The sequence below is a fragment of the Crinia signifera genome, chromosome 1, assembly GCF_055691185.1.
Source record: "Crinia signifera chromosome 1, ASM5569118v1, whole genome shotgun sequence".
In the NCBI taxonomy this organism is placed as follows: Eukaryota; Metazoa; Chordata; class Amphibia; order Anura; family Myobatrachidae; genus Crinia; species Crinia signifera.
Window position 1 is genome coordinate 186,214,928 of NC_139217.1, and position 21,823 is coordinate 186,236,750.

Genomic DNA, 21,823 nt, shown 5'->3' on the forward strand with positions numbered 1-21,823 from the left:
AGTGATAAACCACCAGCCAATCAGCTCCTATCTGTCATTTTGCAAACACAGCCTGTAACATGGCAGATAAGAACTGATTGGCTGGTGGTGTATCACACTCCACTTTATCACTTTTCAAGCTTAGTACATCTGGCCCTTTACGTTCAGCCAGTTGCTGTTTCGGACAGGGTGTATTAATTGCTGCAGATGCTTTAGGTGCCCTAAACATCACGTGGAGGCTTTGTAATATGTTTCTTCCTCTGTATACTTATGTGTCTGGAGCATTATGAGCTTAGGGATAATTTGTCATGACTTTCTTATATCCCTATCCTAAAGAATGCCAAATCAAAAAATCCTGCATACGAATTAGGATTAGCTGGATCCCCAATAAATGTAAAGCATGTCTTATGTAGCCAATACACTTATGAGATATTGGGCGGGATGTATTAAAATACATCGCCGCCCTTCGCGCCCCCCCGCCGCGATGCCGCCGCATATGTACTAACATATGCGGCTGGCATCACGATGCGGTGACGTAGGCCCCACGCGATACCTTTACTCTGGTGTGCGGGGGGTCTCCGTCACCTCCCAGCCGGCTTCTGCTGCTTTCACGCCGGGGACAGCTAAGCAGGCTGTCCCCGGCGCTTCCTCCTCCCCATTGCAGCCAGAAGGACGTCCGGCTGCGTTGATAGGGGGAGAAAGGGCTTACCTTCCGGGGTCCAGGAGCACCTGCAAGAAGGTAAGCCCAAGGGAGGGGGAGAGGGGGGGGCGGCGAGGCGGCGGGGTTGCGGCGACGCGGCGAAAAGAAGCCCATAGGCTTCTATAGGGTATCGCCACCCAAAGGTGGCGATACCCTTCAATGCGGTATCATTTTTGATACATTAGAAAATGCGGTAAAACCGGGGTTTTACCGCATTTTCCATTTGATACATCTCGCCCATTGCATGTAATCATTCGATTTCAACCACATCTGTTTGATAAATTGAATGACTGTATGAACATTTTAGGGGCCATGCAACGTGATGCACGGGCACGCCGGTTGTATGTCCCATCGCTAGATAGTATGTGATGCACATAATATCTATCGAATTGCAGGAGCGATCGCTACTTGGACGGACGCCGCCCGCCCTCGTCCAGCACCGGATGTGCCATTGCAGATGGCATGCTACATCGGGTGCAGGAAGATTGTACTTTAGGCACCACAAGATGCGATCGGATTAGGGTTACCACCTAGTCCCTTTAATTCCGGACACATGTTAATTACACAGGTTCTGTGGCAGTTTAAAATCAGGTGAAGTGGAATCTTGAAGTCAGACAGCCACAGAACCTGTGTAATTAATATGTGTCCGGAATTAAAGGGACTAGGTGGTAACCCTAGATCGGATGCAATGTCCCATCGCATCCAATAGCATAAGTGTATGGGAACCATTAGAGTGGCCAGGTTAATAATAAATGTTTCCCTTTGCACCATAGCACCAGAGGAGAAAGCTGTGTTACATGTATATAGTTACTGTATTTGAAAAACTAAAATTGCAAAGTCATTGCATGTGGTGCAATACCAAAATATATTAATAAATAATAATGTTTGAATGCGGCTTTTAGGAAATATGTTTTTTTCCCCACTGTTGCTTTTATAATATACACTTTGAGAAATTCTCTTTAAATATGTATCAGTATAATGTAATTTGCAACAAGCTTTTTTTGTGCATTCATGAATGTAAAGACATTTATACAATTCATGTTTGTCAAGTGTTTGTCAAGTGTCCCACATAACTAAGAACAATGCCTGTCCTAATTTATTTGTGCCAAATTGGTATATTTATCCCCCACAGTATTGGTGGGGGGTGTACTTCAAACTGATATCTATATTGCAGTGTAAAAATAAAGCAGCCAGTATTAACCCTGCACAGAAACAATAAAACACACAAATCTAACTCTCTCTGCACATGTTACATCTGCCCCACCTGCAGTGCATATGGTTGTGTCCATTAGAGAGTGACTGTGCCTTTCCGAGTGAATCAGAATAACCCCCAAGATAATCCTGCCTATCCTCCTGGGGATTGCATAATGAAATCAGCATTCAATCTGGTCATCCATTGGTAGCCAAATATAATGAAGTTGGGCTATTTGTGCTCTGAGCCTGGTTGACTTTTTGCTTCATTATTGACATTTAAATATGCTCAGGCGATAAGCACAGGTTCCAATGCACAGATAAACCATGTTGATAATAGGTCGACACCATATGATCAACATGGCAGATAGTGCTTAAGGTCATCAGATTTAAAAGGTTAACATCACATATAAAGTTGACATAAGATATAAGAAGTTACATATCTTATTTTTCAACTTTTGCTTCACTTATCATCCATGTGGACCATTTGGAATAGTAACATGTGGCTCGCTCAGTGGTAATGGAGCAAGCCACCAAAGCATCATGAGCATAAACGTTTACACTGTTTGTGGTCACAGATTATGAATCACACAAAATGACATCCAAAACACATTTAAAAATTGTACCAACAATTTTTGTGTCAACCATTTCAATGTCAACTTTTGAACATTTCCACTTTTTCTATTGTCTACCTTTTCCATGTCGATCTTATGACCCTGTCAACCTAATTTATGTTGACCATGTTGGGTCTACTTAAAGATTATCTAATTACCATAGTCACATCCAACAAGCACACATATGGTGGCTGATAGTGGCAATCCTTCTACTACATGTCTGTCACACCCTATAATATTAACTCCCAGTATTGTCTTCGAGAAGCCTTTAGGTGTATTTTTTATTGTTTCAACCTTAATTGTAATTTATTTATTATAGATTGTTAAACACTGTAGTTATATTATAACCACATAAAATAATTAGGAAAGCACATGGATGTAATGTAATGCAATATGTACCATCAAACAGATTTGAACTGGCCCACAGTGTCCTTTTGCATGCGATTTATGGTGCAGCACGGACAATCTCTGGCCCTGATTCGATGCACATGGGACAACACATTGGGTCAGAATTGGACACATGCGATTTGGGACTATTTTCCCCCAATTTCTCATCCTGATGCCTCGGAATCAGATGAAAAGGTCCCAAATAGCCCAAGTGGATGGGAGCATTTACAGGGGAAACTCACGTTGGGCCCCTTCACCTCCTCTAGGGATCAAAAGCTCCAGACTATGCACTTGACTTATACATTATACATATATTACCTTATGGTTCACTATGGTGTATGTACATTACATTGCTGTTATGACTCTGGTACAATATCATGCATGCGCTTAGCAGCATTAACTATAATTTTTCTAGATCTACCTTGGGGTTGCAGCGCAGGACAATAACCACCCCTGCATATATATATATATATATATATATATATATATATATCATGGGGCCCATACTATGCCCTCTGTATTGGTTAGGCCAGTGGTAGCCAACCCTGCACTCATTAATCACTGACACATTTTAAAAGATACACAGATGGAGCTAATTAGCTCACTTGTGATTCTTTGAGGAGACCTGCAAAACATGCACTGTTGGTAGCTCTCGAGGACTAGGGTTGGCTACCCCAGGGTTAGGCAAACCAATGTGGCAGCTGTCCACACCAGCACTGGAGACTGGCCACACCCTTAAAAAAGGGCCCCATCACTGCATTCACCTGGTGGGCTCCTTATCCAACACCGAATGCAAAATATCTACAGTACAATATATATGAAATGCAAATTGTGTAAAATATATACATTTGGGGCAGCTATGTTCAGTATATGATAGGTATTATATTTTATGAATAACTTGCACACATTAAAAAAAACTTTGATTTTTCATACCCAGAGCCTGCAGACATAATATATGTTGATTACATTGCATTGCTTTTCTCCTAATAAGCTCATTTTCTGTAGAGAATTCAACCTCTACGTCTGAATGCTTTGGTATTTCATTTGGCAGAATAATAAATAGATCCCCAGGATTCTGTATAATAAAAAAGAGAAAAGTGTTATAATGTACATACTATGAAATCCTTAGAAAACTGCACAACCACTATTTCATGCAATATCAATAAATCATTTTCATTAGAAAATAAGTTATAAACCAACAATAATTATCAATTCACCTATATAAACATAACTGTAATAAAATATTTACTGTATTGTTGATTTTTTTTTTTATAGCAGTTAAAGGGCCAGATTCTCTAAGCTTCAAAAGTGATAAAATGGAGAGTGATAAACAGCCAGCCAATCAGCTCCTATCTGCCATGTCACAGACTGTGTTTGAAAAAATGTCAGGCAGGAGCTGATTGGCTGGTTGTTTATCACTCTCTATTTTATCACTTTTGAAGCTTAGAGATTCTGGCCCATAGTGCATACATTACTTATCATGAATCTTTCATTCACCCTCCCTGGCTCTACAATATTTTCTTGTAGGCAAAATCCGTATTCTACTTTTAGGCTATTCTGATGAAAAGTAAAGAAAGGCCTTGGCCTCTCACTTCAATTTGCAAATATGGCCGGCATTCAGTAATTGCGTCTAATGGAATGGGTCATGTTGGGGGGGGGGGGGGGGGGGTACGACTAATTCCTCCATTGCGGGTGCAGCAGATCAGGCGTTCGTCTGGGCAGCGAACTCCTGATTCAGGGAACAGGTCTGAATCAGGCGCTATATAATAAGTGTATCACAAACATAAAAATTCTAGTTGAATACCTTCTAGTTAAAATAATTAATTGCTATGGTCACCACCTCTCCTATCATCGTGGGATTGATCAATATATATATATATATATATATATATATATATATCTTAAATGTATGTGATACACTTTTCCTTAAGGCCCCATATACTGCTTGAGCCACAAGTCGGACCCAGTTTCCCTTGAACTTACCCGGCAGCTCCTCGGGACCGCACATCGGTTTGATTCCGGTGTCAAGCACAAGCGTTGTAGCCTCATTTTATCCAATTTTTTCAGCACGATCCATCGACCTCCATTGAAAACAGGCCAAATCACACTAGTGTATGGAAGCCTTTACAATATAATTTAATGTTAATGCTGAAAATTATAACCTGTTAACTGAAACCTGTATTCTGCATTTGACTTTGTATTTGCCTTTATTGAATTGGTTATTTTCATAGCCATTGCCGTGGATACTGTAGACATTCCTGGCTACCACATCCAGATAGGACATTTCCAGACGTGACATCCCAGGAAGGATTGTGTACTGGAAGTGGTGGTATGCCCAACTGTGGACCCAGCTATCCAGCTGTCTGGGACTCGGGAGTCCCTCTGCACATATGCAGAGTGACGTGCCGGCTGCGGGGCATGCTGGGAGGGATCTGTGATGTATCCCTCACTCAGCTCTGCGGAGAAAAGCCCATAGGCTTCTATAGGGTGGTGTACCCTCTGCAGCGCTGCCCCGGCTGAGGAGGGATAGAGCATACAAAAATGTGTGTTAGTGCATCCGACCCATTGGCTGGTCATTACAGACAAGATTTTAAGCGATATGCTTAAAATCTTGTCTAGTGTGTGCGCACCTTAAGAACCCTAAAATTGGGAAAGGGGGAAGCTTTGTTTTCAGTGTGGATGATGGCTGGTAGAACTTAGAATTGTATTATGGTCTGCTTTCTTACAATAAAGTGTTGTAATTAATCATATGGCTTTCCAGAAGATTCTGAAATCCAGGACCAATAAGAACTCTAAGGGGTAAATTTACTAAGATGGTTATCCGAATGTACTTTATTCTCAATGAATGTTCACCTGAGTCTCTGTTCCTCAGTAATTTATTTTGTTACTTTGCTTCTTAATTCAATAGCATATATCATAGCAACCAATCAGATTTTATCTATTGTGTTCTAGAAGTTGATAAATAGATAATAATTAGATTCGGATTGGTTGCTATGGGCAATCCCATCTTAAAAATAACTCCCTTCTTAGTACTTAGTACTAGGTGTATAAAAAAGATATTTGGGCAATAACAATACTAGGAGAGTAGATGTGGCTTAATGACAAAACTATTCTGGCACTTATATCATTTGTAAAATAATTAGAAAAATGACTATATATAACTGTATATATAATTTAGACTAAAGTACCACATTGCTAGTACTTCAATAAATACTCTGTTACAGACTAGCACTGGAGCAGATATTGCACAGTGTATCACTTTATAATGATATGCAACAAGCTCCATCACAATTTGACATCAGTTTTTTAGTAAAGTCCCTTGTGGCCAGTGAACTGGAATCAAATTAAACTACAGTACATTTAAATCACTTAATTGGGTTTTCTTTGAATGCACTGCACAGTATCTGCAGAAAAATGTAAAATAGCATAACACGGTTGCCATATATTTTATTTGAATGTTTCTACATTTAATATCAAAGTAGAAGAAAAAGTTACATTGTTTGAATATATTCAGGGAGATTTCTACAAAAAGATACAAGTACGCCAGAGCAGATAAAGTAAGCACTGAGGTGGCGAGAGAGAAGGGGAAGCAGCTCCAGGACTCCTTTAGGTACTGAGAGTGGGGCACTGGGACACAGAGCTTGCCACCGACACTCACTGCTGCAGCAGTAGCATTGTGTCTTTAGTAGGTGGACACTGACACTTTCCACTTATAGTTCTGTGGGGGACATGCTCCCCCTACATTAGGACAATAAGCTAGGGAAAATCAAGCAAGTTGGGAAGCTTTTGCCTTGTTGTAATTTGCTCCCACACACTACCAGATTATCATTCCAACCAGTCAACAATTTGGCTGATTTGAATTATATCATTCTGATATATGGCCAGCTTAACACAGTTCACTATTCTCATTTACATTAACCCCTTCCTGACAGAGCCAGTTTGTGCCTTCATGACAGAGCCCTTTTTTTCAAATCTGACATGTCTCACTTAAGTGGGGATAACTTTTTTTTGCTTTTACTTATCCCAGTGATTTTGAGATTGTTTTCTCGTGACACATTGTACTTCAAGTTAGTGGTAAATTTGGGTCGATACAGTCTGTGTTTTTTTGTGAAAAATACCAAAATATCGTGAAAAAATGGAAAATTTAGCAATATGCAAAATGTCACATTTTCTGCTTGTGAGACAAATAATCATACCACTCAAAATAGTTAATAACTAACAAAGACCATATGTCTACTTTATGTTGCAATTATTATTTCAACCTCCTTTTCATTTTTTTGGACACTAGGAGGCTTCAAATATGACTAGCAAATTCTCAAATTTTCAAGAAAATTTCAAACACTGATTTTTTTAGGGACCAGTTCAGTTCTGATGTGACTTTGAGGGACTTGTATGTGAGACACCCCCATAAATGATGCCATTTCAAAAACTGCACCCCTCACAGTATTCAAAACAGCATTTTGGAAGTTTGTTAACCCTTTAGGTGTTTCACAGGAATTAAAACAAAGTGTAGGTGAAATTTCAAAATTTCATTTTTTTTTCGGATTTTCAATTTTAATACATTTTTCTAAGGAACACAGTAGATTTTACTAGAGAAATGTGACTAAAAATTGATTCCCCCAATTCTTTGGTTTTCATAAATATCCTATATGTGGCCCTAGTGTGCACGGTGACCAAACCACAGGCTTCATAATAGAAGGAGCACCTACTTGATTTTGGAGACTCCTTTTTATGAGATTATTTTTTAGGCACCATGTAGGTTTCTAGGCACCATAAGATGCTAAAAGTTAGGAACCCCCCCACAAGTGACCCCATTTTGCAAACTACACCCCTCAGGGAATTCATCTAGGGGTATAGTGTACATTTCAAACCCCCAGGGGTTTCACCAATTGTGGTACAACTGGGCAGTGAAAATGAAAAAAAATAATTTTTCATTTTCACAGCTCAGTTGTATCAAAATTGGTGAAACCCCGGGGGGTTTGAAATGTACTCTATACCCCTAGATGAATTCCCTGAGGGGTGTAGTTTGCAAAATGGGGTCACTTGTGGGGGGGTTCCACTGTATGGGTGTTTCGGGGGTCATTCAACCAGAATCTGTGCTGCAAAATCCAAAAATCACTCCTTCCCTTCTGAGTCCTGCCATGCACCCAACTGGTATTTTTTGGTCACATGTGAGGCATTGCCGTACCCGGGAGAAATTGGGGCACAGATTTTGGGGTGCTTTGTCTCCTTCATTCCTTGTGAAAATGAAAAATTTTGAGCCAGATCTGCATTTTTGTGTAAAAAAATTTAATTTTTTACACAAAAATGCAGTTCTGGCTCAAAATTTTTAATTTTCACAAGGAATGAAGGAGACAAAGCACCCCAAAATCTGTGCCCCAATTTCTCCCGGGTACGGCAATGCCTCACATGTGACCAAAAAATACCAGTTGGGTGCATGGCAGGACTCAGAAGGGAAGGAGTGATTTTTGGTGGTGGAATGAATGGCGGGTGCTATGTCGCATTAGCAAGACCCCCGAAGCACCAATACAGTGGAACCCCCCCACAAGTGACCCCATTTTGGTCACCAGCTTTGGGAGGGGGGCTGGCGCTGCGGCTGGCGGGGGGGTGGGAGGGGTGCTGGCGCTGCGGCAGCCGGGTGGGTGGGAGGGAGGGGGGCTGCCGGGTGGGAGGGGGGGGGGGCTGGCGATCGTTGGTGATCGGTGCGGTATACGCACACACACACACACACACACACACACATATATATATATATATATATATATATATATATATATGTGTGTATATATATATATATATATATATATATATATATATATATACATATATATACACACACACATATATATATATATATATATATATATATATATATGTGTGTGTGTATATATATATATATATATATACACACATTTGCACATTATATTTTATTTTATTTTTAACTTTTCCAGCAGCAGCATGATGCTGCTGCTGCTGCTGCTGCTGCGGGGGGGAGGGGGGAGGAGGGGAGCGCAGCGTGCGCTCCGGACGTAGCGGTGGAGCCGCTGGAGCTGCTGCTGCTGCCGGGTGAGTGCCCGGCGGGTGGGAGGGGGGTGCTGCCGCTCGGTGGTGATCGGTGCTGCACCGATCACCACCGATCCCTGTGTTACCGAGCGGCTTAGCCGCCGGTAACACAGGAAACGCTGTGAATGGCTGTTCAGATTTGAACAGCCAATCACAGCGATCGCCGACCGGGGGGGGCACCCCTGCCCCCCCTGGGCGGCGAGGGGGGATGTCTGCTGTCAGGGACAGCAGACATCACCTAACTGTCACTGCGTCTCTAGACGCAGTGACAGTTACAAACCATGACGTACATTTATGCCATGTGTCGGGAAGTACTTCCCGACCATGACGTAAATGTACGTCAAATGTCGGGAAGGGGTTAAACTATAGCAACTAATAACACTTTTGCTTTGTTTTCTATAGATAAAAGGGCCTGATTCAGAGGTTTACAGCACTGCTGTTGTTATTTTTTTGTTACTGTGGGCCTTATTCGAGTTCACTCTTTCTGACAAAATCCTTCTTAGATGGACAAAACCATGTGCACTGCAGGGGGGCAGATGTAACATGTGCAGATAGAAATATATTTGGTGATTTTTTTGGTGATTCTTTGCAGGGTAAATACTAGCTGCTTTATTTTAACACTGCAATATAGATCTCACTTTGAAGTAAAACCCCACCCAAATCTAATTAGATCTGCACAAGTTACATCTGCCCCCCTGCAGTGCACATGGTTTTGTCCATCTAAGAAAGATTTTGTCTGAAAGAGTGAACTCGAATAAGGCCCTGTGTGTCAGGGACCCCTGTAGGTATCCCAGATTTACTACATCCGAGCCAGTAATCGGCTGGTACTACACTAGCATCAGGATTGCGAGTGAAGATCCCTATGTCCTGGCATTGCGAAGACAGAGCCAAACATAATACACTGAGTATTCTATCCTCTTTGCACATTGTACTTCTTTTTTTTTTGCTGCTGATTCCTCTTAATATGCAGTCAAGCATCTGACTTGTCTTTCCCTTTGCCTTGTTACACTGTTTACTTGCCTTTCGGTCACCATAAACTATGACTCAGTAGTTTCCATTATAGTGCCATTTAATATTAATAAACATTAGTCCATGTACAGATACCTGGGGTGCACTCCATTTACTACAACCCTGTTTCCTATCCTGCAAACAAGTTCTTATCCATTCAACCATCTTAGAATCCAAATTCATGCTTTTGACTTTATTTAGAAGTCTGCTATATGAGACAGCCTTACTACAGTCTAGATTTGCTACAGCTATAACCCCTTAATTTATTATTTTAGTATCCCAGTTAAAAAAATTATAATATTTGTTTGGCATGATCTCCCCCAGGAACAGTATTCTGTTTGGGATAATGTCAATTGCTGTATTTGAGATAATCCACAATTCTTACTTTTAATAGTGTTCCCATCAATTTCCCTACTGCTGATGTAAGGCTTACTGGTCAGTATTTTCTTTCCTCTTCCTTGCTTCCACTTTTGTGAAGTGGGAAGACCTGTGCTATTTATATATATGAATTTTCTCATTTGAAAATCATTGTGGATGGGGACAAGTGCAGACAGAACTTTAATTGTTTTTTAAAACTTTTAAAATTAAAATGAAATACAGAGGTAGATTATTTTTGTATTTTTCAATTTTCACTTAGGTGGCTTATTTATTAAGTCAGTCAATAAAGATAAATAATATATGTGATGTATATAATTTTATTTAATATCTTACCTCACATGATATCCTTTTAGGTAGTACTGATGCAAGTGGGATATGCACAGTTTGTATGTCATCAAGCTCACTACTGTGCCAAGTTAGATCCTCAGTTGTGTTCAGTGATATGCGTATATTTGTACCCTGGAAATCTAAAAAGAAATAACAAAGATTCAGATGTTTAGAAGCTGTACAGAATCTGTAAAAAGTTAATTGTTATGTTATTTTTCCTCTTATTCCTAATGTGTTTTTTTAGTGCAGTTTCTCACACTTCGCCATTACATTTCAGCTTTTAAGGATATCTTTGCTTAAGTCCAGATGGTTAAATCAAATGAACTGAGGTGCCTGTACTCAAACATGGATATCCTTGTAACCTAAACTGTAATGGAATTTGGGAAACTCTGGACTAGTGATTATTTTATTAAATGCTAAACTTTGTTTTTCTATAGATTAATGTATTAAGAATTGCAACATGTGTAACGTAATGGAATGTCGGTCAGTGACAGAGATAAAATGTAGAACACCAGTTTCAGTCGTGTGGTTCTCTAGATTATTTTATTCCCAACATTACAAAACATTTTTTAAAAACAAAGATAGAAGATTATCAAACACTCTAAAATAATGACGCTGTTACCAATAGCAACCAATCAGATTCTAGTTATCTGATTGGCTGGTTTGAGCAGGTTCTCTGCTTCTTCTTTTTATTAGGTTTAATAAAAGCCCTTACCAAAAAAAGTGTGAGAGAGTACAAGTTTAAATCTAAACTGACATGTTTTCCTTATGTGGGTAGACACCAGAATGATTTGGCCCAAAATGACCCAATTTAGATACAATCTTGACCGATTGTATGTAAATTGGGCATGTTTTGGGCCATTTCAGAGCATTTCAGATCAGATCCCGATCCGATGCGCGGCCCGCGGGTTGTTAGGTTGTTTCTCAGATCCTACCGTGTTTCCCCGATAATTAGACCTACCCCGAAAATAAGCCCTACCCCAGATTTTGGACATTGGTCCAAAATAAGCCCTCCCCCGAAAATAAGCCCTATTAAAATTTGCCTAAAACGGAGTGCAGGCATTAAATTGTACCCCATCGCCACCCACGCTACCCCCCCCCCCCCCTCACCTCTGCGTTGCTGTATCGTACAGGCTTCGACTGAAGCCGTTTTAGTTCCCCGTCCCAGGGATGCACTGCGGGCAGCGCGTGATGTCACCGCGCACATCATGCGTCTGCAGCAGGGAGCAGTGGCGCAGCCAATAAGAAGAAGTGGAAAGTTGGTGAGCAGGACTCTTAATTCATATTGAAAGGGGAAATGGGGGCTGTTTAAAAGGACTGGGGGCATGTTAAAGGAGGACTGGGGTGATTTAAAGGAGGAATGGGGGCTGTTTAAAAGGACTGGGGACGTGTTAAAGGAGGACTGGGGTCATTGAAAGGAGGAATGGGGCTGTTTAAAAGGACTGGGGACATGTCATTAAAGGAGGACCGGGGGCATGTTATTAATATAAGACCTACCCCGAAAATAAGCCCTATTGTCTTTTTTGTTGAGAAAAAAAAAATAAGACAGTGTCTTATTATCGGGGAAACACGGTACCTGCAGCAGGTAGAATCTGAAAAATGACCATTCAAGTGGGTACGGGTCACGATCTGATTGCGATCAGATCACATGCAGTTCTTGAGCGGGTCGTACACTCCACCAGATCGTGAGCGGGTCGCACAATCATCTGATGACCCACTCACGATCTGCATTGTTGTGGTTTGTACCCAGCATAAGAGGGCTTAGATACTGTATGATATAGGCAGGTGTAGCAAAGATAAGTTATAACAAAGTTTCAAAGAATGGCCTTTAACATGATTTTACGCACTACATCATGATCGTGCATGGTTTAGAAATTATGCATATATTAGGGCATAATGGGGCACCTAATCTGCTTCCAACTGTTAACCTCATCACAGAGCCACAGCCATGTCACTCCACAACTGTAGCATCTCTCACAGACACATTACTCACTGACAGCAAGCAGCACATTGCTGGACAGATTTTGTTATGGTTTTCACCATTTTATAGATCTATTTTCAAATAAGGTTTAAGAGTACGAAACATTAATCATAGACAAAGGAAGCTGCGTAGTGATGGTTTTAAGTATGGCTGACAATTTCAGTAAGAGAGGAATGGTAGTGCTCTACACTGCACATAATGGCCAGGAGTGGTACTATAGTAGCTGTGTTCTGAGACTCAGGGGTAGATTTATTAAGCTCGGTGAAGTGATAAAGTGTCTGGTCTTTATCACTGGCCAATCAGCTCATACCTGTCATTTTTCAAACCAAGCCTGTAACTTCACAGTTAGGAGCTGATTGGCCAGTGATATAGTACAGTCACAGTATCACTTCACTGAGCTTAATACATCTGCCCCTAAGGCCCCCTTACACTTGTTCAACTTATTGTTCAACAAATTGGACCTGATTTACTCGAGATTTATCCGATGTGCAGGAGGATCAATCTCTTACAATCTCTTGGTTATACCCAATGGCACAGGATTGTGCATTGTGTCCTACACATCAGGCAAATTGACTTTATCAACCTGAATTGAGTGAAATCTCACAAAATCTCACAAGTGTAAGGGGCCCTTAAAGACTTGGAATGCATACAACTTTCCCTTCAACGTAGAGATCATGTGATAGCGATGACCTTTCTTTGTTGGCCTATGTTATCATCGGTCTCCCTTTATTGCTTAGCATTGTGACAGCAACTTAAATAGATCTACCATATATCAATTACACAGAGCTTGTTAGACCTACCCATGGTCAGGCTCATAGAAGAAAGCTCCCAGTATGCCACACCCCTTCCTCCTCTAGGGATCAGATTACATTATACAGTATATGTTACTTTATACTGCACAGGGGCCCTTATTCTGATCGGTGCGGATATATCCGCGTGCGTTCGGCCCGCCGATGTTTTGTGTCTGCGCATGTGCAGAGGCGTCTCTGCGTACGGCCAAATCCCGCATGATATGTGAACACTCCGAACAGGGGGTGGAGAGGGGCGTGAAGGGCTATTTGGGCTCATTACCATATGCATACGCCCCGCGTTTCATGGGCGTTCCCATGCAAACGCTGGGCGTACGTATGGTAATGCGGCCGTGACGCACGTGTAGGGGGCGGACATATGACATCGCTGGATGTCAGCTGCCCGCCCAGATCCCTGCTTTTGCACGGAGAAATGTCCGTGTGGTCTGAGGTTGCGGGAGCTGGTGGAGCACTCGGTCCTGCATTCGATGGTCTGCGACCATCGAATGATGGGGGAGGTTCCCTTAGATGGAGGAGGCGTATTCCGTGTAAAATACACGTGCGGTCCGTTCGGCCAGCTTCTTACCACGTACGGACAGAGTTGGCGATCCGTATGGAAGGCGGGGTTTCGCACGCACGGTCCTGCCCGCATAATCGGATCCGGCCGCACCGACCAGAATAAGGCCCAGGGTTATGATGTAATTTCTACAGCGCATTGCTGTTCTTAGTCTGGTACTATGCATGCATTATTAGTCTGGTATTATGCATGCATTAGCAGTATTTACTATAGATTTATCAGGAGCCCGGACTATGCATTAACAGTTTGCCAAACCTCTAAGCATATGCCACTACCACTGCACACACCAGTCTGACACTGGAAGTACCCAAAGTGTATCATTTCACCAGACTTTAAATAACATTCCTGTTATACCCCTTTCACACTTATAAAAATATACCGGGTTTTTGCACATGAATGCGCATCAACCCGGGATTTAGCTCAGTGTGAAAGGGTCTTGAAAGAATATCCTGGGAAGAACATCCCGGGATTTCTACCCAGGTCCTGACCTGGGTAGATTCCGGAATCGACCCGGGATTGGGTACACAGGACTTTTAAAAAGCTGCTGATTGGAGCTTTCTTGGGCTCACAAACGCTGATGTCATCTATTGGTACAGGGGAGCGATTTTTAGAGACTGCGCATGTACATAAGTATTTATGCACATGTGCATCCTCTGTGTGCAAGCGGGCATGGCAAATTGATTATTCGCTGGCCGCTTGCACACAGAATTGCGGGTTGGGGGGCATGGGGCGGTGGGCTGCGGTTATGCGAAGGGGAACGCCCAGCGGATGTCTGCTGTCCACCCTCTTCAAGTACAGGGTTCCGCAGATCTAAGGCCAGCAGAGACTGACTTAGATCTGTAAGCGCTGTCGAAATCATTCGATGGTTGGTGACCATCGAATGATTTAGCCCCTGTACGCAAGCTGCAAATCAATGATTATGCAAAACATCCATTTGCATGTGTGTGGGGAGATTTGCCGTGTGTGCAGCACGCAGGGGGTTTGTGCAGGCGTGTGTGGCAACCCAAACTTTCTCACGCTGGCTGTCAGATCAGGAAACCCGGTTCCACTAAGTCTGACATAGGTAGACCCTAGACCATGGGTCTTCAACCTGTGGCCCTCCAGATGTTGTGAAACTACATGTTCCAACATGCATTGCCACATTATTTCCTATAAGAGCATGCCAAAACTGTCAGGGCATGCTGGGACATGTAGTTCTACAACATCTGGAGGGCCACAGGTTGAAGACATGTGCCCTAGACCCATTACACATAAAAAATGGGGACATCACTCCCCTGTTTAGAAGAACAGTGCTGGTGCCACTCCTGAAACACTGCAGCATGTCAATCATACTGCGGCTGACTGACTTAGGACTGTGAACAATATTGCAAGACCTGTTCTGCACAGACCTCACACCATTGGATTTGTATCTAAATCATTGGGTCTTCATACAAATCTGAATAAGGCCCAGAATCTGAAGACTCATTTGCATATTATAATTAAACTGGAGTAGCTACAGGGTAATATGGTAGTTTTAGCTCCTGGATACAATATGCCATACAGTAATATGTTACACAGCTTTAATATTTATTTGGATCTGAATGTGAATCCTGTATCCATTGCATGTATGTCAATGAACATGGGCCTTTATTCTGATTTACTCACAAAGGCAAATTCCTTCTGAAATAGACAAAACCATATGCACTGCAGGTGGGGCAGATGTAACATAGAATTTGCACTGCCCCACCTGCAGAGAAGGAATTTGCCTTTGTGAGTGAACCAGAATAAGGGCCATGAACTTTATTTATTAACCATTTAAATCCAGAAACATAAATTAGACATGCTGTAAGTGCATCCATGTGTCAGTTGTGCATTTGCATACTATATTCAAAACTACAGTCAGCATGTTAAATTGTATTGCAGTCTATAGCATAAGTTATTCATGCAGTATTATCTATCATTAAGTATTTATGCCTGTGCAACCTGGGGCCACTGCAGATGAATTAAAATGAAAGCTAATTATTTTCATACATACAAAAATGCTTTTATTACGCTTAACTCTATTTATTTATCAGGTGTCAGGGAATATGTTTGAAAGGGAGGAGAAGTGATAAAGTGCCTGAAAATGTATCACCGGCCAATCAGCTCCTGACTGTAGGGATACAAAACAGGAAATAACCACAAGTATAGCTACAGCTGCTGTATGGGGAGTGTGTAAAGCTCCCGAAATAATAATAGACAAAAAAGAAAGTATATACAGTGCAGGTTTGACTGACTGATGGACACTACCACGTGAAAAAATTGATACACAGATGCAATGCCCCTCGCTCTTGCAGGGGATGACGGAAGATTCGCCAGCCGCCATCCCGTGCCAGCCGCCTTAAGGGGATTACAATGGGGCTCCCCCCGGGTCCCTGCCGCCTCGCCGAGGGTTGCCCCTGGTCCCCGCTGCCTTGCAGCCGCCCCCCCCCCCTAACCCTGTCCGTCAGGTCCTGACGAAGCTCACTAGCGAAGCGTACACCGACCGTACACACTGTGGTGTGCTCCCACTTCCCCTCCCTTACATTATTGCATTTTGATCTGTATTTTTTTTCTATCGGTAACTGAGCGGCATGCATTAAGAACTGATCTGCGGCAGACTAGCACGGAGTATATCCGTTGACTCCAGTGCTTTTTATGTAGTGGCTCACAGCCAGCCGACGCGACAAGCGGGCACAGTGTATTTCACTCTGACACTGAGCCCTGCTGTCCCAGCTGACGGACCGGTCATAGGGCACCTCTCAAACCGCTTAGTGTGCTGTGCTCCTAGCTATTTTTATGGTGTATTTACGCTGCCTGAGCCCGGGGTAACACCAGATAACTTTCTGGGTACCCGATTGGTGCATTTAGCCGGCCCGTATATTTCACCACTCTTAATAAGAGATTATCGCATGGTGTGTGACCATATATTTGTGGGTACTTTTCACCTCCCAGCTTTAAAATAGATATTTTATTGTGATGTGCACAGCCCATACCGCTAGTAACTGCAAAAAGTTCTAAGAGTAAAAAAATCAGCAATACTTGCTACTAAGTTACAGAACAATATATGATTGCAGCTCAAATAAAAACAACATTTATATACATTTTGGGGAGTGGGACCCCACGGCTATAAGGATATCTTTATCCTTTTTTTACATGTCTATGTTATATGTCTGTACTGTGTTTTTTATTTTCGCTATAGATTTTAGGAAATAAAATAATAAAGGTTATGTTTTATTATACCCTTTGGTGCATCACAAAGTGACATTCTCCTCCTTGCTCCCCAAGAAATTTTGCTTTAAATTCTGTGTCCAGTGATAGCACACCCTCATCTCAATAATATATTCACATACCATGATTATTTGAGGGGTCACATAATATCTATTACTAAATACATTTCCCATGTGTGATTAACCCTGCTCTCCTTGTAACCTGGCCCTGAAATACATTGGTGATCGATCCAATTTCATTTGCGGGTCTTTGCTAGCATATTAGCTCCATTGAAAGAAAAAATGAAGAAAAAAGAGCAACAGTTCACTGCATCAACATTTCTATAATTACCAGACTTGAGCAGCGAGATTTTTTTTTTTGTTCCTTATCAGTGGCGTAACTAGAAATGTTGCTCCCCCCTGCCAAAAAAATTCTGCCCCCCCCCCCCCTCCCATTTTTGGTCAAACAAATATAATTATATATATAAAAAAGACAGAAAAGAGTACAATATGAGCCATATAGAAACAATAGACAGGGCACGCAGGTGGCATGTTGGCGCTGGCTCCACCAAGCCAGTGCCTCACAAACCACTAACCTCACCGCACGGGACTAGGTGACAGTTCTCCCAGGGCCATCTTAACAGCTTTATGAGCCCCATGGCAAAGAGGTGCAGTGGGGCCCCTACCTACATGACCACAATAATGCCAATTGGCGCCCGCACGCAGCCACAGTAACAAAAACTTGGAGATGTGCAGAACTGCAGCCATGAAATACTTCATATAAATTTTAATGGCAACGTGCAACCTTTCAATAGAACCGTATGACGATACCAGTGTATTGAAAAAAAAAACGTTGTACTTTATTAAATTTTATATGAAGTATTTGCTGAACTGCTGCACTACTCCAAGTTGCTATAGATATATGTATGTGTATTACCATATGCTGCACTACATCCCACTATATCCTGCACTACACCCCCCTATACCTGCAAACTATATCACTACACTACATCCCCCTATACCCCACAATACATGACTACACTAAATCCCCCTATACCCCACACTGCACCCCCCTATACCGCACACTACATCCCCCTATACCTGCAAACTACATCACTACACTACATCCCCCTATACCCCACAATACATCACTACACTACATCCCCCTATACCCCACACTACATCCCTCTGAACCCCATAAACACACTGTGACCAATATATATGCACAGTGCCCCAATACACTTGAACTGTGCCCCAATTAACACACACTGTTACCCTATTTACATGCCCTGTGCCCCAATACACACACACTATGACCACATACATATGCACTGTGCCCCAATACACATACACTGTGCCCTCATTCATACTTTAAACACATTTTGCTCCCACACACACTGTCCCCCCAAACACATGAACTGTGCCCCCAATACATACATTTACTGTACACACACACATTGTGTACATAGCTGGAGTCACCACTCACCCATGTCAGAAAACGCTGCTCCCCACCGTGGCGCTGCTCTGTCTTTGCCTTCTCTTATGTCTGCTGCTGCCTAGCCCTGGAGCTCCCCTGCGGCTGGGATCATAAAGCATGCTCCCATCCACGGCTCCGGCCGGAGAAGGGTCTTGGAGTCACCATTGTCAAGTTCTAGGCACCGTCAGGAGCAGGATCTTGGCCTTGGCAGGTGCAACCCCAGTAGAAGCATGACAAGATCCGGTCGTTCCGCCTCTAGTGCGGAGGCCGCATGACCTCGTCCCCTTCCCTCCCACTAATGCTCTGCACTCTGCTGGGCAGGTGTTGGCAGCAGCCCCACAGTGTAGGTGGCTGCGCTTGGGCCCTGAATGACAGGGGCTGGTTAATGGGTACAGGCTGCAATGGGGGGGGGGGTCTGAGTCCGCTTCCGCGCGGCACCCACACTGCGGCAGCAGCAAAATGTAAGTCATTATAGAAGTTGATTGTCAGACAGTGTGCCGGGCGCCCCCGCTGCTGCCCGCGGGGGCTGCCTTACACTAGCTACGCCACTGTTCCTTATCATCAAGGCTGTATAGATTGAAATAATCCCGGAAAAATGCCCAGTGGGATCCTGGTTCACTCAGAAGGCAAAGCCTATATGGCAGTCTGTATGGTATATGGATACCTTGCTTGGCTGCTGGAAAAACTGAGGTTTGAAGGATCCTGATGTGAAAGTGGTTGAACAGGTCCGGAATAGGCTGCTGTCAGGTTGGGGCAATATTATGTGCTGGAATCGGTTGCATATACCCCTTTTACACTAGAGGTTGGACCCGGGATATTGCTGCTCCAGTCCGGGGCGGGGAGCGGTGTAAATGGGCTGAAAAAAAACAAAACACGGGTACTGTTCCCCGGGAATCTGACCCGGCAAATGTTCATGGGGCTTATCCTGGTCTCAGGCTGGTGTAAATGGTCATTATCCGGGTTATTTGGCTCGGAGAAGGCTGCTAAGAGCTGATTATTGCTTCTGCGGCTCTGGCAGATGATTTAATCTGCTGGAGATCTGCACAGGGCACATGACAGCGCATGGAGCATCGCAGCAGAAGCAGCATTACCACGCTGTGTGCAGCCTGTACCCTACACTACAGCAACAGTCTGTGCTGGAAGCACTCTCTCCAGTGTGCTTACAGTCTCATCTGCAGCAACACATGCTGGCTGTCATGTAGTGTGTCCCACAGCACAGAGGCAGAACTCTGGGAGGCAACGGAGTCATCTGCCACCAGGCTCCTGCTCCCAAGGGGGCACCTCTTCTCCACTGTGAGCTTGAATCAGTTAATTGAAAGGCATTTATATCACTTCTGTGGCGGTCTCCTTCTCCTAGCAGGACCATAGATGCCACACTTATTCTAAACATAATATCCATAACATGTGTGTGTGTGTGTGTGGGGGAGCAGCCGGGGAAGCTCAGGTGGAAGTCGGGGGCGACTTGTCCTAAGGACAAGTCGCCTCAGTGTATGGGGGCCTTAAGTGCATATATTGCCTTGTAGGCGCAGCACCAGATCATCTAAAGGTGCCCACACATGGATAGATATCGGATTGGATCCAATATCTATCCAATTTACTTTGAAAGCCACAACACCCTTGATCATGACCATAGACAGAATGATTGAGTAAACGATCAGAGGGTCTACTCAATCATTCAATGTCGCCCTGATCAGGGGTGTTCAGGGTCCGCCCATCCGCTGCACTCCAACACCCCGCCACTGCACCCCCATACCCTGCCGCCGCACCGCAGTCACCCCTGCTACTGGGGAGAGGTCGGTAGTGGGCAGGGGATTTCAAATGAAAATGGCATCTGCTGATTGACTGAAAGAGCTCTCTCAGCCAATCAGCGGCCGCCCTATCAATTTGAAATCCCCTGCCCACCGCCGGCCCCTCTCCATGTATGGAATGGATGTATGGATGTTACAAATTGTGAAAGGCGCCAATAATAAATGTGTCATGGAATTTATTGAACAAATGAATATTTTAAAACATAGATAAAAAATAATTCTTACCCCTAAGGGTATTTGGAGCCAGCAAAGGTAGTAGGTGGCAGTGATGCAGTCCGCACCCTCCCTGGCTCCAAATAGCTTAACACTGGGCAAGTCCACTTGAATAAAGAAGTCACACCCAATGCGTTTCGAGCATCTAGTGCTCTTCTTCCTGGGCGCAGAAGAGCACTAGATGCTTGAAACGCGTTGCCAGGGACTGCTGCGCAGCCAGAGGACAGCCATGTGTGAGTGAAGGGTTTACACTTTAGGGATTCTGCGGGCGAGCAGGCGGTCTTGCGCTGTGCTTTTGCAGCCACCCTGCAACTTAGCGCTGGGAGTTGTAGCTTAGCAATTCCTCGCCTAACTACAACTTGGTCTGATTCAGGCACACTGATTGCAAATAGTATAAAGTATTGCATTTAGATTGCAGCAAGCACACTAATAAAAATAGGGATAACCCAATTGTACCCATATTAAATACTACATTTCTGATACTCTTGCTGTGTGAACACAGTTGACAGCATTCATAGTACATATCTGTAGGAGCACTCTACTTTGTGCATGACAACAGCATAAAATTATTTTGTATAAGCTAATGAACACATTTCACAATTGTAAAAAAAAAAGAAAGATGAAGAAAAAAACAGCGTACAGTACCTTCGCAAATAACGGCAGACACCACTGAGATATAGTCCTGGGGATCTTGATCAGGCAGAATAACTTGAAAGTCTCTTTCCAAAGGAAAAAGTTCATAAAGCCCCTCAGGGGACTCAATGCCACAGAGGAGAAGGACCACTCTCTGTGATGGGGTTAGAAGCTGAAAGAAATGCTTGCTTTGGTTTTCATAAAAGATCCGTAGCAGATAACTTGTCAGCACAAGCAGCTTACATTGATACTTCATTTGGGCGAGCTTCTTCAGCGTTTCCTCTGATTTACAATCCACATTATAAAGATCTATTCCATCAATGTTTAAATTTGAGCTCAGTAATTTGGCCATATATGTGGCCCATTCTTCACCGCTCGTCTCATAAATCACTAGGAGGTTTTTTTCCGTTTCTGAAATGGCAAACACTAAAGTTATGTAAAGTATGATTTTTTTATATATTAAATATAACATATTATTACATTTTCTGTGTTA

At 43.1% G+C, this 21,823-nt stretch overlaps 1 protein-coding gene across 2 annotated transcripts in view; it reads right to left on the minus strand.

The window, feature by feature from the left end:
* The window catches only part of BANK1 (B cell scaffold protein with ankyrin repeats 1), a 418,472-nt gene that overhangs the window by 325,932 nt on the left and 70,717 nt on the right, over nt 1-21,823 (minus strand). For both annotated transcript variants that reach the window (XM_083179030.1, XM_083179029.1), the window contains exons 2-4: nt 21,343-21,741; nt 10,654-10,787; nt 3,805-3,946 (exon numbers count right to left, since the gene is read on the minus strand). In XM_083179030.1, the coding sequence (XP_083035156.1) occupies nt 3,805-3,946; nt 10,654-10,787; nt 21,343-21,741 (675 nt within the window). The remainder of the gene's footprint in view (nt 1-3,804; nt 3,947-10,653; nt 10,788-21,342; nt 21,742-21,823) is intronic.